Here is a 17512-nt window from a genome sequence, read left to right as displayed (position 1 = left end):
ATTTAATTAGGCTTTATTTCTTCTTAATTTGGCTGCTTAGTGCTAAAATTATGAGTTTATTTTGTAGATGGAGTAGACCGATTAATCAAACTAATAAATTCAAATTACGGATCAAATAAAACAAATAAAGAGCTGGCATCCAGATTAGACGACGCGTACTTTTACTTTCTCCCTTGTCATCTGTACACTTATTCACCCAAACGAGTGGACCATGCAACCAAGTCTCCTTCTACCAACATTTGTTACGATTCGTTAATCGCCGCAAAGGTTCACCTTCTCGCATATCAGGTCATTGGGATGACAGCATTTAGGGGGGCTAAATGGACTGAATTTGGGTTGGGCTCGTCCGAAATAAAACTGGATAATCCAATAAGATTTGTTTATATATGAGATTGGACCAATATCCGGTTCATTAACAGCCCTGGACCGCTGGATGTGAGGCCAAGGCAGGTATACCACACAATTATTTGTTTATAGGATATATATTCCTGTAATTGGTACCGTATTATGCTCTGGTTAGTGGGTTCACATGTAACTGTGTAAGCAGAAAGCATTCAAGAGGGCATAATCATGTCAGGTGTTCTACACGTGGGAACGTAAGTTTCCATCTTCATCGTGTGCGTCCACTTTCCCATGCTTTCATTTTAATTTCAAATAATAAATAAATAGTAAACACAGAATTTAAAATAATTTTTTTTTGTAACTGTATTATTTTAATTAATTTAGGTAACACATGCAAAAATAATAAACACCAAATATCTTGAAAATTGTTCTAATTTTACGCGCATGGTCGCCGAGTTTTTGAGTTCAACCGACGATTAATTACGCACATCTCAACAACTTTTACTTTTGTTTTTCCCGTAGGCCGTAGCGTTAGAATTCCTCTTTTTTCCTTTGCCCTTTGGATCTTTGAAGACTTTCTCACTCTTTTCTCTTTCATTTCTAACGTTGGGAATCGATCCGACCTATTCCCTCCAAGCTTTCCCTTTTATCGGGAAACCGCAGTTCAAAAAGCCTTTCACACCCATTCCCTCCCTCTCTCTCTCTCTCTCCATCCTCGTTAAAGACTAAAGAGTTAAGACGGAAGATGTATGATTCAGAACTCTGATTTCTCAACAGGAGAGGGATATTTTCTCCCCAAGGAACCTTTCATGATTAGCTTCTCTTGGATGTCCAAGTAGAATGCTGTGAATATTATAGCTACTACCATTTTGCCTGTTCTATTTTTTTTTTGCTTCCCCGTTCCATTGTGTTTATGGAAGCCTTCACAGGGGATTTGAAAAGACAGTCAATTTAAATCAGCTCTATCTTATTTGCTTCTATGATTTCTCCCCGTATAAAAGTGATGTCTTGGTAGGGTAGTGCTTATGCTTTTTCGAGCTCCCAAGTTCTGAGCTCTTCCTTTCCATTCATAAAAATGGCCGAGGGAACCAAAGTTCGAGTTGTGCGTTGCCCCAGGTGCGAGAATCTTCTACCAGAGCTCCCTGATTATTCGGTCTATCAGTGTGGTGGGTGTGGTGCTGTTCTTCGTGGTACGCTATTAATCATCTTCTTCATTGTTTCTCTTCTTATCTTCTGTTCCCCATTTGCTTGGTTTTCTTTTACTTTTTCTTTTGGCGTGCTCTTGAATAAGTTTCGAGACTAGAAATTTTTGCCTTTTTCTTGTTTTATAAATACAGCTAAAGTTCAAGCATCTGCAATCGATGAATCATCGAACAAGTCTGACGAGGAGAGGACTAGAAGCGGTTGTGGTTCTGAAAAATTGGAGATTTCCACTGAGAAAGGTGGAGCTAACTTGAGCGACGCCTCAGAGACGGATAGGGAGAGCAACGGATTGGAATGCCGGAGGTCCAGAGAGAAGCCCTTATCCTCGCCAGAAAAGGTGTTCGTTTCAAATTCTGCATCTTCGTCCAGGCCCCAAAGTAGGGAGGGTATGAATAGTGATCATAATGGAGGGAGAGGTGTTGAACCTACCCCGTCCAGATACAACAATGTCAGTACGGAAAAGGAATCTGGTTACGGTGGTGGTAGTAGGTATAGGAATCCTTCCAAGGCTCCGGCCGATTACTGGGTCGATGGGAAAAATCGGATAATCGATGCGAATAGGGATGAATTTGACAAGTCACACATGGAAAAGGGAATAAGAGAAGTAAAACCCCGAACTGTTGCAAATGGCAATGGGTCGCTGGGGCTTGAACACTCACCAGACTGGCGGCGATGTGGGGAAAGAGATGGGCAGCCAGCCTCTAGAAGACCCCCCAGAACTGTAACAGTCGAAGGTCTCAGATACTCTAATTTCCCTTATCCCGACGAAGGCCCCTCGAACTATCACCTGGGATCTTCTCATGGCTATGCTGAGCCTTCCGTAAAGAATCAGAACAAACCAACTGGGTCCAACAAAGTTGAGTACCTGGAACAAGATCGAGCAGAGCTTCTGAGAAAGCTGGATGAACTGAAGGATCAACTTAGTAGATCTTGCGATGTGACCGAGAAATCAAATGACAGGATTGCTATGGATAGGAGGATGGTCCATCCAGAACCTTATGGGGGACGTGATCCCTGGTTTCCAGAGGGCTTGGCCGGATCAAACAGTAGGTCTTCCGTGCAGGCATTTCCGCCAGATAAGCGCTTGCCAAGGCCCTCTTATTTTAGCAATGGCCATGAATCTGTTCAATTGATGAACAGATCCGATATGGATTTAAAGAATTTTTATCCTCCTATGCACGTTGCAAATGACATTCCGGGGTACGGAGATCCTTTTGGGCCACCGATGCTTAGAAGAAATCCCCATCAGCCACCTCGTCAATATGCTCAACGACCATCCCACGATTACTTTTCTGGGCATTACATGGACATTGAATCGGACCCTATTGCTTCATACCCCCAGAATACCTTCTTTCACCAACCAGCCTGCTCTTGTTTGCAGTGCTACAACAAACATTGGCAAATGCCTGCACATTTCCCGCCCCCTGTCTTTCAAAATAGACGAATTCCCGACGCCGGAATTGATCCTATGTTCAACCGCCTTGAGACCCCTGCTCCATTTCCTCCGCGGAATTGTGCTGCTCCCAGAGGCGGTGCCAACACAGCTTCCTTGCATTCTCGGGAACCACAGTCCCGAGCAAGAAGGCAAGTTGATCTTGACTCGGAAATGGATGGGTTTGGTCGGGCCCGTTCAGGAAGGGTGGTGGTAGCTAATGCTACTGGGCGTCGTTGCCTTCCCATAGATGGTGGTGCACCATTTATAACATGCTGCAGTTGCTTTGCATTGCTACAATTGCCTAGGAAACTTTCTCTGATACAGAAGAATCAGCAGAAACTGCGATGTGGTGCCTGCTCTACCGTAATGCTACTATCAGTTGAGAGCAAGAGACTCGTTGTTTCGTTCCCAGTGCAAGCCATGCAAACATCTCCTGATCAGGCTGAAGATGGTTCTGAAGAGATGGTGAAAGGTCTTTCACATTCTCACACTTATGTCAACCGAGATAGCATAAACTCCTCCGAGGACTTCGATAATTCAGGCTATAACTTTCAGTGTATAGACAGCGAGCAAGGTTTGTCGTCAAAAGACCAGAAGTGGAATTTAGGTGAGTCTCAGAAAATGCAAGGCCATCTCTCTTCGTCATTCAGTTCTTCTGAGAATGAGGAGAGCCCTGATAGCGTTATTGCGAGGAGGCAGGTATCTAAATCCGGGGAGCAACCCCTGAAGGCCACTGTAACTCCAACTCTTCCAGGGTCGCCCCTTCATGAGCATTCAACTTATGGTCAAGGGACGAACAGGTTTGGAAAGGGAAACTTGAGTAAACGATCAGAGCAGGAAAAGGTGGTTTCTAATAAGGGTACTTTCAGACAAGATTCTATAAAAGATGCATCAGCAGCAACTGAGATGGATGTTTCATTCAATGAATACTCCAATACTGGGATGTCTCAGGATTCAGGGGAGGTAAGCAGAGAAGATGTGCCAAGGGTCAGTAAGGGGGGTGACTCGTTCTTTGCAGGCCTCATCAAGAAGAGCTTCAGAGACTTCACTAGATCTAATCATACAGTGGAGAATGAGAGATGTATTGTCTCAGTTAATGGGCAACCTATTCCAGATCGTTTGGTTAAGAAGGCTGAAAAGAAGGCCGGGCCAATTCATCCTGGACAATACTGGTAAGCACATGTAACTACTCATACGGTATTTTCACTTCTTAATAACAATGTTCTGCCCTGTTTGTATGGATATTGGTGCTTGTGCTTGTGTCTAATAATGATTGCTGGCACCTATTGAGCTGTTGCTATATACAACAAGTTTGTTTTCTAATGAAGCTTGAATAAATTCTAATGTTGTATGAAAGTTTGGTTTCTACCTCTTCATAGTTATATTCAATGTTCAGCTGCTTTGGTTTCGCTTTCTATAGTTTTACACATGTTCGGTTTTTTCTTCAAAGATGTTTAAATGTATGGTCTTGTAATATTTTTACCTGCATTTACCAGGTATGACTCCCAAGGTGGTTTTTGGGGCGTGATGGGCCAACCTTGTCTAGGCATAATTCCTGTAAGTTCAACTATCGTTGTTTGAATATTTCCTTGAATTGGAATTTAATAGTAATGTTTATGTTCATGAATGTGTTAGTCATGTGCTTGCCTTTCTTGCAGCCATTCATCGAAGAATTTAATTATCCCATGCCCAAGAATTGTGCTGGTGGAAATACTAGGATTTTTGTGAATGGGAGAGAACTTCATCAGAAAGATTTGGATCTACTTTCCAGCAGAGGCCTGCCAGATACTGCAGATAAGTCATATATTATCGAGATTTCAGGCAGAGTTATGGATGCAGACTCTGGCGAAGAATTGGAGAGCCTTGGCAAACTTGCCCCAACGTAAGTACCTTGACCTTCAAAGTTCAAAGTAGATGTTTTCTTTATTCTGTGCCTACAACTTTTAATAAATTAGTTCTGCTTGTCATGATTCTGATGTTGTCTTTACACTGGATCTAAACAGTAGATCCATCATATCCTTCCTGTTCCTGTTTTGTGGTAAATGAACCTAAAGATTGCACGGTTAGAATCAGTGAAATTGTGTGAATATTCCCAAGGTCTTAGTTCCTTTGAGATATAAGGCAGGATTTACATTGGATCTGCTTCTTGTCATGATTCTGCCCCATGATTCTGAATTCTGATATTGTCTTTACACTGGATCTAAGCAGTGGATCCATCATATCCTTCCTGTTCCTGTTTTGTGGTAGATGAACCTAAAGATTGCATGGTTCGAATCAGTGTAATTGTATCAATATTCCCAAGGTCTTAGTGACTTTGAGATGTCAGGCAGGGTTTCAAATGGTAATTCATACCTTAGGCTGTGTTTGTTTGTGGTGCAAAAGACCATCGATGTAAGACTACCGCCAGTTTGTTTTTGTCAATGTTTGCAGTGTAAATAAGTAGCAGTCTAAAACTCCACTCCCAGTCTGTTTTTGTCAATGTTTGGATGGAGTGTAGTACAAACACAGCCTCAGTTTTTCTGTTGATTGGATTAAAAACATAACAATCAGATGTATGTGTAATACTAGTACTTGGGAGGGGTGGACTGGATACAAATCTACCCTTCAACATTTTCTTGCATGAAAATAGTCGATGAAGGGACAATTAATAACATCCAAAGTGGCTGAAATTAATGGCTTATTGTTTTGGCTTTCACTGAATAATTTATCAAGGAGATTGAGTTCTTTAATGGTTGATTATAATTATAGAATTTTATCATTTTATAGACTAAACTGCAAAACATTGTCATTCAGTTAAGTCATTTAGCCTTTATCAAATATCCCCTTCGATTTGTACCCCACATTGTTATCCTGGGTTTTGCCATTGCTGAAAATCCTTAGTTTTTCTGTCCATTCAATATCTTCTCAGTTGCAACACTTGTACTATCTCTCACCAAAGCAAGCAATAACATAGTTGGCAATTGGAGCCTCTGTGATTTGTTCTCTCTCTCTCTCTCTCTCTCTCTCTCTCTCTCTGATCATCCTCTGTCGGCCTCTTCCTTTGCGTATTTTCAAATGGATTGGTTGGGTTTTCTTGCTTTTCACTTTTAGACTTTCTAGTGAAGGTGGCGTGTTCTGTCGATATGTTCACATCGTCTCTGATAGCATTTATTTATTTTTTAATTCTTCAAGCAACCATCAACTGCTGAATCAGTAGTTAGGTCTGATTTGGTTGTTAGCTTCTCAGCTGCCTGGTTAAATAATCCTGCTGGTTCCAGCACCATGATTTCCACCGTCTAATAATTATGTGTATAAATGTAATGGGCACCCTTTGGTTGACATCACCTGTGGTTGAAAATTGAAATACTCCAGCCCAGATGCACGCTACCAGTTCTTGTTTGATTGGAAACTCTTGTTCTCTCTGATCTCTCTATCTTGGATGCTTGTGGAATATGCATTTATATTACCATCTGCAGAAATGAATTTATCATTTTATCTTTCTGCTTCCTGAACAGAGTGGAGAGGGTAAAGCATGGATTTGGCATGAGGGTTCCAAAAGTCGCCATGTAAATAGTGGTTTTATTGGTTCACAAGGAAGAATCTGAAGTCAATCCCCTCTTTAGAGTGGAAAGGATTTGATCGGGAGAATATTTTTTCAAAGGCTATCCACAAAGAAAGTTATCCTCTGATGAAGAAATATACATGCCTGGTATATATTCTGGGAATTATATGGAGTGTTGTTCTGTAATTCAGAAGTCAGCATTTTGAGTGTGTAATCTGGGACAGATTTCGAGGGTTTGGTGTATTTTTTCCCTTCTTTTTTTGTATGTAATTCTATATATAATTTTTTTCTTAGATCTGAATATTTCAAGTGTATCAAAGGCTGTAGTGGGACACTAAAGTCAGATTCGGTGTTTGAAGCCATGGAATGGTGATGGTGAGCTCGTATATATCATGCACTCACGATTCTGTATTTCCAATCAGCACATGTGCATTGTGCAAGCTACTTCTTATTAGATGCATTAAACCCCGTATTCAAATTCAAATTTTAAATTAAAAATAAAAAAAGGCAAACACCGATGACATTTTGCCTAAAACCTTCACAGGCAGAGATTTCCGGTGATGACTGATGACCATGTATCGGGTTGAGTTGGCCATGGTATTTTTCAACCTTAATCCCTGACTCAATCTTTAACCGAAAGGTTGGGTTGTGTAAGATTTGTGGTTGGGCATTGTCCAAGCCCAACTCAATTTCCATCCAATGGGCCCGGGGGCCAATTCATGAATTTTTTGTAATTAAATATAGGAGTGCCCACAGCCCACTTGTGGTGTGGTACCTCTACCACTCTACCAGTACTACACCGACCTCTCTTCTCTCTTATGTTTTTTTAGCTTTGGGTAGGAGTAGGACACCGTCATTCTCGGAGATGGCAAATAAACAAAACAATACGACTGCGTTCAATTCTACAGATAATATATAATGTATTGATGGATACAGCTCAGAATTTGAGGAGAGTAATTTGTTGTCTTGATGCACGTCAGATGCAATCTAGTCTCTACGTCTACCATCTTCCATAAGAGTGCAACGGGAATGGGCCTGACCTGACCCATTTTGCACCGGCTCTTGGTCCTGGGTCAGAAAAGTTGGATCTCTGACCTAAATTTGGGTGGGTTTTGGGTTGAGGCCTTGGGTACCCCTAGCCTGACTTACGATCTCAGTCTAATCCAACTTCGGTCTTATCCAACCCAAGTCCGTTCAAATATTTTCATACGTATATATTATGTTTATACAAAAATGCGTTTTCTTTTCTATTATATTTAGGCCCCATTGATTCACGGTAATAGGGGTCTGGAATTGGAATTAGAATGGGCTATTCTGATTCTAACTGTTTGATGGAGTGGAAACAGAATCCCATTCCCGTTCCTACTGGAATGACATTCCTTTATTCCTTGCCCTTCTCTTAAAAAGGAAATCTCATACCTGCTGATTCTGATTCCCATTTTAAACCGTATTGAATCATATAATACCCAAATTTGAATTCGGTTAGAAAATTTGATATGCAAATTCAATTTAATATTGACAGATATTGAAAATCAATGTTTGAATTTGACCAATTAACTATTTTAGATAATTAATATATGTAATAAATATTTTTATTTATATAATTTAAATATTATATATATATAAATTATATATAACATTTAAATGTATTATATTTTATATATAATTATTAAATACTAGGCCAAATTCAGATATTTATCAAATGAAATAAAGTCATATATATGTTGAATCTGAAATTTAAAATCGGATTTTTAGATACCGTTGACACTCCTATGTACATATATATGCATAAAATATATATTTGTATTATGTTTAGATATCGGATTTTGGCTAAATCTAACTCACCCCACCTGATGCCTAAAACCCAATCTGTATTATGTTTAGATTATGTTTAGTTAAACTCAGATAGGGCTTGGATTGAAAACTAAGACTTGATCTCAAGTTGGGCCATGCCCAAGCCTGAGGTTTTCAATTTTAGGGTTGGGATGTCCCAAACCCAAGATTTTCACCTTTAGGGTTGGGATAGTTAACCTTCAAATCAACCCAAGCCGCATGAGATGCGCTCCTTTTAACTTTTTCGGCTCAAAATGGGTCCAGATATAGTAGGCACGTTACGTAAGCACAATGAGTGAGTATGTAATAGTTGTGTGGCACATATTCCAATTAAATTTTCATCCAAACATTTTTATTCCGTTAAACAGAAATTATTCATTATTTTATTATCTTTGTCAAAATAATTAAAAATAAAAACAATGAAAAAAGAAACTTAAACATATTGGGAGTTAGGATTCATTTACGTTTTTCCTTTTTATTTTTTTTATTTTTAATTATTTTACAAAAATGATAATATAATGGATAATTTATGTCTAACGGAACAAAATTGTTTGGTTGAAATATACATTAAATATAACATATGTCACACAGCTATTATATGTTCACTGGTTGTGCTTACCTAAGGTGCCTACTAATCTGGACCTGCCCAAAATCCACATTTGAACCACATGATAGTTGAATCTAGATTTGCTACGCGCACATGATCCCATTAATTACTATTGACAATATACAAGTTTGAAATGTGCGGTTGTAGCCTAGTGTCTTGTGCATGTGTGTAGAAGATGGAGTCTCATGACAGACTACCATCTAAACTCCCCTACTCCAAACTCCTATTAGCTAGGTCTAAATTAAATTAAATTTCGAGCTGAATTCAAAGCCCAAAATACAGATTCGATTGTTAATTGAGCTAAATTCAAATCGTATATCACCGTAGACATATAGTTCGAAGAGATGCCAATGCTGAAATGTATTAGAAGTTTAGAACAATCCTATAGTCGTTGCTTTAGTCAGTTGATCCTTGAAAAAAAAAAGTTGTAAAGTTATAAATGGTACGAAAAGATGTGTAGTTGTTATTGTTCAGTATGCATAAAGCTAGTTGATTTGCAGAAAAGAAAAGTATCAACTCATTGGAATTTGGGATCCGAATTAACCCAATTCCTGAACAAGTCTTCTTTTATGGGCTCCTTATTACCCAATTATTGATCTCTGCTAGTCTGGCCCAACACTGTTAACCCAAAATGATGGACTCTCTCTATTTTCCTATAATTTTTTTTTTGGAGTTTTTAAGGGTGGACTGAATCCTGCCCAAATTTATGGGTAGAATGCAGTTTATAAAGAGACTACTAATAAACTAGGAAAGAGCTGCAAAAAAAATTTTGAGGGGTATTACAGTCCAAAAATCCCAATTTTATTTTTCTTCGTTCGGCTGCACCACGGGACGGGATAACGCGCCCCGTACCCGAAACAACCCATAACTCTGGTGACAGTCTCTCTACACTCTAGTGCTCTACTACAACCAAGCAGACCTTACCAAGTACCAACTGAGCCTAGTTAGCACCGTCACAATTTATGATGCAACACTTGTACCTATTTTCGATTTATTTGTACGTGAAAATTTACTTTTAATTATCTTATTTTTTTGTCGGGTTGTGTATGTAATGTTGGATTGAGTTTCACATTTAATAAAAAAGCAGTGAGATCATAAACGTTTATGTCAGTAGGCTATTAAGAGATTCTATTATGATTCATAAATTAGTCAGTGAACTGCTGCCCGCTGGGGTTGGTTTAGATTATTACTGATGCGTCGGTTCCCTTCCTTATTGGCTTCAAATATTACAAATTTTTAATTGTTCATCTTTGATTTTCTTTTCTCCATCTCTCTCTCTCTCTCTATATATATATTAATATTTTAATGCCTTATTAATTGTGTTTAGATCCAACTAAAAATGGTAAAGCGACGTATCTCCTAAAGAAAGAAAGACGATGAATCGATGAGGAGTGAGGAGTGAGGACGATTCCTTTATTTGAAACTGACCACGTACCTAAATTTGATAGCTGTAACGCATATACACATGGCTCCCTGTGCTTCTGAAAAAGCTTCATCTCTTTATTTATTATTAACTCTTAAAGCAACTTGAAAATTTTCTTTTGTTTCTTTGGCTGTAGATGAAACATCATTAATTAACGAGAGAATCAAAAAAGAGAGGAGCGAGAACGCCGAGAAGAGAGGGCTTAAATTAATGTTTGTGTTGGTGTTGGATACAAATACAATCCCTAGGACCTAGGAGGTTGAGACTTGAGAGGGTAGAGGTAGATGAATCCCCCTAAATTTATTATGTATGATAATGGGCGGTGTTTGGGAATGTGGGTGGGCATGGGCCTCCTCTTCTCTTCTCCCACTTCAGTCTTCAGAGTGAAGAGAGAGTCTTTATAATAAAGTTAAGGTATCACCAAGTTCCAGCTGGGCATGACCATGAGTGGGCATATGGATGGATCCCACCAATCAGATCAGAATCAACACCCCCCCTCCCCAAATCCCCAACTATTGTCTATTTAATCTATCCCACATGATGGACATACTTACATAGGTTAAATTAGACCACATGACAGATATTCTTTCTTCGAGGTACAAAATTTGTGCAAGTACCCACTTGTTCTTTCCTTCCTCTCTAAACTACCAATCTTTATTGTAAGCCCTGTCTTGTGCCTTTTTTTCTTTTTTTCTCTCTCAATACACTAACGTGAGGTCCACACAACCACTTACAACTATCGGTTGGGTAGCATTGTTTTAGTAATTTCTCTTTTGTTGTAGGTCATGTTGCTGTTGTTGGGTCATGGATATCCCTCCCCCACACCGAACCACCCAAATTAGGAGCAGCCTTGTGGGGCCGAAAATGTTTGTTTCGAAGCCTAGGTGGCCAGATGGCAACCTCATCTCTGAGTGCAAATTGGTACTTGTGTATATTACCAGTCGCACTCGGTAGGGGACATACATATCCCATGTCCATTATCTTACTGCACTACAATTCCAACAAACAAATCAGACGAAACACAATAATCGATGGACAAGAGGGTCCTATCCAATTCACTCAGAAGAGTTGGAATTTGCTAGTCGTGACTCGTGAGGTGAACCAATCCACACTAGCAATTAAAAAAGGTTGAACAAATGACGGCCCGAAGTCCACAAGCGAGATAGAGAGAGAATGGGAAAAACATAAGACTTGAAGACGAGGGGTGTGGTTATTGCTAATTAATAAGGCAGGTGGGTCATCTGTTGGGTTTTCTGATTCTTGAAGACTTGAACTGTTTCAAAGTACAAACTTAGCTTAGTGCAAACCAAACCAGTGCAGGCTGATCAAGGACAATTACGGTTTTACCATTTTTTTGTTTTGTTCGTCCGTCTCTTCCTCCTGTTTGTTTCCCTTTATTTTCTTGTGAGATTGGATTCCTGTCCAGTTACAGCATGGTGCAAGCTACAAACTGCAACGAGTAAGGAGGTTTTTGTCATTAATCATATATTAAATGCTACTACAGCTATTTCACTAATCCTTCTATAAACCAACTGTCAAATTTATCGTCCCTTTTAATTTTTCCCTCTCAAATCAAATCCTTTTTTCCGCAGCCACAGCTCAGAGAACAGACAATAGTTGGGTGTTTTATATTCTGTTTTTATATATATATTTCTCTCTCTCTCTCTCTCTCTCTCTCTCTGTCTGTCTGAGTGTGTGCTCTACTGCTCTTGGTGTCTTGTTGATTACCACTGGCAACTGGTGGCAAAGCTTTTGGGTCTCGGCTCATTTTCTGTTGTTTCACTTTTTCTTCTCTTTTCTCAGAACAAATGTTGAAGGAGATGAGATTCGATTGGAACCCATTGTCCCTTCACAAGTACAACCATGTATTGGTTAAACTCGCCATCTCGATCCTTGTACTAGGTCTTGCTTTTCGCCTCTTCTTCTTTCACTCGTTTGATTTTTCTCCCGTTACTGAAGCACCCTTTGTAGAAGAAACAGTGGCTCTGGCTTCTGAGCCATCGATTCCTGTTGAACCACCCATTCCTGTTGAGTCGCCGGCATTGATCGATGGCCCGGAGATTGAAGATCAGACGCCTCAGAAAGGTATACCATTTCCGAATTTTTTCTGTTTGGGGTTTTCGAATAAATGCATGGACAATATATTTAAATCAGAAGAGTCGTTTGGTAGTCTAGAAAAATAGCCAAATAAACTGCTTCCGTTTTTCTCTTCTTTTCCCGGCTTTCCCCGGATATTTTTTCCCTTTTTGTTTATTTGATTTGGGTTGCTTTATTTTTAATTGTTTTTTCAATAAATATTGATGGATGTTATGAAACCTGATGGGTATAGAAATTCATAGTTTCTTGGCATTGAATTTACATCTGCTTTCTGATCGGCTCAAAATAAGAAAAATAATTTCTTGGCATTTGGAATGAAAAAAAAGTTATCAGTTTTACTATAACTATCCTCATACTTCGAGTTTGATATTTCCTTGTTATCATTTGCTTTTAACGGGTTCCTTAGAAGACTCGTTTTATTTTTATATACTGTATTTGACTGCAATTTCACTGGTTTAATTACAGAAAAATGCGATCTCTTCACCGGAGATTGGATCCCAAACCCATCAGGTCCAATTTACACAAATGAGACCTGCCCTTTCATAGAAGATCATCAGAATTGCATGAGGAATGGTCGCCCTGATGCAGAGTATCTTTACTGGAGGTGGAGTCCTCAGAATTGTGAGTTGCCGCAGTTTGATGCTGAGAATTTTCTTGAGCTGATGAAGAATAAATCATGGGCATTAATCGGTGATTCAATTTCTCGCAACCACGTTCAGTCGTTACTTTGCATTCTATCAAGGGTACTTCTTAGCCTTGCTGTTTCTTATCTGGCATATGCTTCGATTATTGTATTTAACTATTTATTGAATCAAGTTGGTTTGTGTATTTATAGGCTTTTCTCTTTTTTTTTTTTTTTAATTCAGACATGCTCATTTTAGTTCAGGCTATGTTTATTTGTCTGTGTAATAGATTAAAAATTGTCAGGTTGAAATATTTCAGCTATTATTAATGAAAACTTTGTTTTTCATCCTTTTTATTTGTTTTGATGTAAATATAGCAAGAAAATAAAGTTTTCATCATGAATATGTCTCAAATATTTCAGCCGGAAAAGCTTCTACCCATTTTACATTGAAACAAGTGCAATTACACAACCTTTGTAAAAACAAATTATTTAGCATAAATTAAAATTTGAACCTTATGTATTATAGCTATAGTTATAAATTTAACCTCACCATTCAAATTGCCATGGCAATTTAGGCCATGTTTGGTTGAATTCTCATTCTTGCTCAGAATGAGATTCTAGAATGGGCAAGAAGGAGAAAATGTTGCTGTAAACCAAGCACTTTTTCCAAAAAAAAAAGAATATGGACCTGTTTGGTTACAATTTTCATTCTCATTCCTTTTGAATGAACCAAAATAAAATTTTGGGCTGCAGTTAGGGGTTGTCATTTGTAGCTTAGTCTGGCCTACCTGCCAGGGCCTATGTTTTCCAGTCCCATCCCAGGCCCAAACCTGCATCATATTTAACAATAATAGGTGTGATAAATGAGAATTATTGTTATTAGCATTTCAAAATAAATAATAATAATAAAGAGACTTATTGTTATTAACATTGGGAATGGAGTCTCATATCCATGTTTCTCCTATCTGTGTCCATTTTGGAGTCTTTATCTACTTTTTAAATCGTAAAAGAAATTTGTATTTATTGAAAGTGAGAAAGAGGTTCCCTCAGTTGTGCAACAACAAAGACAAAACAGGATTGCACCATCATTAACACCCACCCCCTTACACAATAAGTAAAGAATACTTCACCAGCTTCCAAACTATTCCTGTTCAATTCCTACAAATTGTTAGAGGATCCCAACCTATCAGATGAGGATCCTATCCAATACCACATAGTCTGCATCTGTTATCAATCAGTCCTTTGTTGATTAGATGGTCAATGGTGAGCAAGGATGTTAGTTCATTCTGGCCCAGAATGAGCAAGAATTTCGAGCATGAGGCCAACAGAAGTGAACCAAACATTCTGTCATTTTGAGTGAGTTCAGAAACTGCCACTATAGTAAGTTCCACGTTCTATTTTAGATTTATGATGTAAGATGGATTTGTAATGTTTACAAAAGAAAAAAAAAAAGAATGCTTAGCATAGTTTTCAAGGCGCCAAGGTGGGGCTAGGCGACAGGGGGGGCGCCTTAGGCAATGGATTTTTTCAAGTAAAAATGTGTATCCTAGGGTAGTTCCCTAGGTTCCATAGTCATATTTCCTTACTAATTATCCATAATTTTCATGAGAAAAGTATAAATTTCATGTTAAAGTCTAGAAAATCAACATATTCCAACATATTAATGAGAAAAAAGAAGAAAGAAAAGAAATTTCAAAAAATATAAGGGCTGAACCCCTATTTCTGTTATAGGAAAAGAAGAAAAGAAAGGGTGGAAGAAGAAAATTGGTATATAGTATAGACACACAGAATTAGTAAAGAAAAGGAAGTAAATGTGTTGATTAGACAACATTTTAAGTTCTTCCTTATTGGTTCAGGTTTTGAAGTCTTTCAGGGTTCAATACAATATTTAGCAATGTTTGTGTTGGTTAAACCCTAACAAATAAGAAAATAATAAAAAGAAATTAGTACATAAACACAAAAAATGAATATTTTAGTTTAAAAATGTCTATTTTAAAATTATAACCTCAAAAAATTAAGAATATAAAAGTTTTGTCTACACACTATAGAAAACTGCTTGGCGATTAGAGGTGAGGCTCCAAGGGCGCCTTGTCGCCTAGCCTTGACAACTATGATGCTTAGGAATTTCTCTTTTCTAATTCCTTGGTGAAGTATTTCCATCTTCAGAATAGATTAGTGGGTTTCCGTGTCTGAGCCAACTGCTCTAGTTACTTTTCGTTCTTTGCAAAGTGGAATCTAGAAAAAAATCTTTTTTAACCTTTTATTAAGTCTGCAATACCATAGAATGCATATGCACCATCCTTTCTTCATGTTTGAAGGATTGTAATAGGTTTGTTTGACAGAAAGATCTAACCTGTTCAAGGGAAACATGCAGTGATTAGGAATTCACACAGTTAATTCCCATGAGCATTGCTGTAGCAAAGGAATATTGAATGAATGCCAGCTTGCGTTTCTCTCAATTGGTGCACTAGTTTTCTTATCTGCTCCAATTACTACTTGCCTATTGTGATTGGGATTCTTAGTGGTTATTTAGAAGCCTTTCTAAGTCTTAGATTAGATGGTTTTCTGGTAAGCTTCCTGCTTTTTAGTGAGTTGTTCTTTAATCAGCCTTTTGGTGAGAGTTTAAAGAGTGCGTATAACTAGTTAATTTGGACTATTTAAATTTTAATAGCTTGTTTTTTTAACAATATGAGACTTGTTATTTTGCATGCTTTGACAATGCATTGTGGGTTTATTTATTTTTGTGAAATAAATTCCACTAGGTTTGAATGTTAGAAAAGAAGCTGCTGAAGTATTTTTTTGTTATTGTGAAGTGGTTTGGTTTTAAAATCCGGTACGTAATGTCTAATTTCATGTTTGCTTCTTTTGCACCATCATATGTTCTGAGCAATGCGGTGATGTTGCTGAAAATAGAGTAAATGTGACACCGAAACGTCGCTTTGGAAGCACTGTGATTGACAATGTGACATTTTTATGTTACCACAGGTAGAAAAGGCAGTGGAAGTCTACCATGATGAGGAATACAAATCCAAAAGATGGCACTTCCCTTCCTACAATTTCACAATCTCAGTAGTTTGGTCCCCTTTCCTTGTGAAAGCTGTTATTTTTGAAGATAATAATGGTGTTTCAATATCCGAAGTTCAGTTGCATCTTGACAAACTAGACAGTAAATGGATGGACCAATATCAGAGCTTCGATTACGTGGTAATTGCTGGAGGAAAATGGTTTCTCAAGACTGCAATCTACTATGAGAACAACACAATCGTGGGTTGCCACTACTGTCGAGGGAGGAATTTAACTGATCTCGGGTTTGACTATGCTTATCGTAAAGCCCTTGAATTGGTGTTCAATTTCATCACCACATCCAACCACAAGGGGTTCGTTTTGTTCAGGACTACAACACCAGATCACTTTGAGAATGGTGAATGGTTCAGTGGAGGGACTTGCAACAGAACGGCACCATTTAAAGAAGGTGAGATTGATATAAAAGATGTAGACAAGGCAATGCATGACATCGAGTTGGAGGAATTTGCCAAGGCAGTGGCAACAGCATCTGACAAGGGGTTGAATGTGAAACTTATGGATACTACGCGGCTTTCGTTGTTGAGGCCTGATGGGCATCCTGGTCCATACCGGAGTTTCCACCCATTTGCAGAGGATGCAAATGCAAAAGTTCAAAATGATTGCCTCCATTGGTGCTTGCCAGGACCAATAGACTCGTGGAACGATTTGCTGATGGAAATGGTGGTAAACAGCTGAAGCATTCCATTGTTGAGTGTGATGATCGATGTAAAAATATCTTTGTTGCAATCAGTCTTCACATCTCCGATTTTTGAGATTCTTGGATGGCAAAGGAGAAGATTGTTTAACAAAGTCATAGAGGAAAGGGGATTTGCCACATTGGGAGCCCATCCAGTGAATGAGTTGCAGAGCTGGTTTTCTGCATGTTGCCTTCTGGGTTAAGGTCTTGATTAGGAAGGTGCAGAAGTAACTTGTAATGCATTAACTATTATGTTGTTTACAGCAACTCCCATTCCAAATTCAAGAAATTGATCTTTGTATCACACTCCTCGCAGTTTTGTCAACAGCTATGAGCCCATGGCTTGAAAAATTTGGAGGCCCATGAAATGAATGAATAGAAAGGCCTCAACATGTTAGTATATTTTGGTTTCGTTTATGTTTATTGAGTAAACATTTATTGATGGTGTCACATCTTGTCGGCAAATGCCTCACAAATTGCATTTTTGTGTATCGAAAAGCAAACCTCGGTTTCTATGCGTCTTTACTTTTTCAGGAAGCTTCATTTTGGAGCTTCCTGAAATGGGTAAGCATTTATTGGCGTTTTGCTGATGTGGTGCTTAATGGCGTCTTTGTGTCATAAACACCCTCATTAAATGCTTGTCTTG

General features: G+C 38.5%; 2 protein-coding genes across 3 annotated transcripts; both read left to right on the top strand.

Moving 5' to 3' along the window:
• Positions 1 to 903: 903 nt before the first annotated feature.
• LOC148879673 (uncharacterized) lies at positions 904 to 6939 on the top strand. 2 transcript variants are annotated; one of them, XM_088961282.1, is made up of 5 exons: positions 904 to 1532; positions 1680 to 4152; positions 4477 to 4537; positions 4639 to 4862; positions 6475 to 6939. In XM_088961282.1, the coding sequence occupies exons 1-5, from the start codon at positions 1418 to 1420 to the stop codon at positions 6527 to 6529; spliced, it is 2928 nt and encodes a 975-aa protein (XP_088817408.1). In that variant the 5' UTR covers positions 904 to 1417; the 3' UTR covers positions 6530 to 6939. The 2 variants fall into 2 exon arrangements, with proteins under 2 accessions (XP_088817408.1, XP_088817409.1); XM_088961283.1 differs by lacking the exon at positions 6475 to 6939 and having other exon boundaries at positions 1049 to 1532; positions 4639 to 4866.
• A 4605-nt stretch (positions 6940 to 11544) lies between these two features.
• Positions 11545 to 17266, top strand: LOC148879672 (protein trichome birefringence-like 24). The gene is made up of 3 exons (XM_088961281.1): positions 11545 to 12469; positions 12947 to 13224; positions 16092 to 17266. The coding sequence occupies exons 1-3, from the start codon at positions 12193 to 12195 to the stop codon at positions 16863 to 16865; spliced, it is 1329 nt and encodes a 442-aa protein (XP_088817407.1). The 5' UTR covers positions 11545 to 12192; the 3' UTR covers positions 16866 to 17266.
• The last annotated feature ends 246 nt before the right edge of the window (positions 17267 to 17512 follow it).

Source organism: Nelumbo lutea, chromosome 1 (assembly GCF_056320005.1).
Source record: "Nelumbo lutea isolate HS-2025 chromosome 1, American lotus-T2T, whole genome shotgun sequence".
Lineage (NCBI taxonomy): Eukaryota > Viridiplantae > Streptophyta > Magnoliopsida > Proteales > Nelumbonaceae > Nelumbo > Nelumbo lutea.
This window is presented reverse-complemented; position numbering and strand designations above follow the sequence as displayed.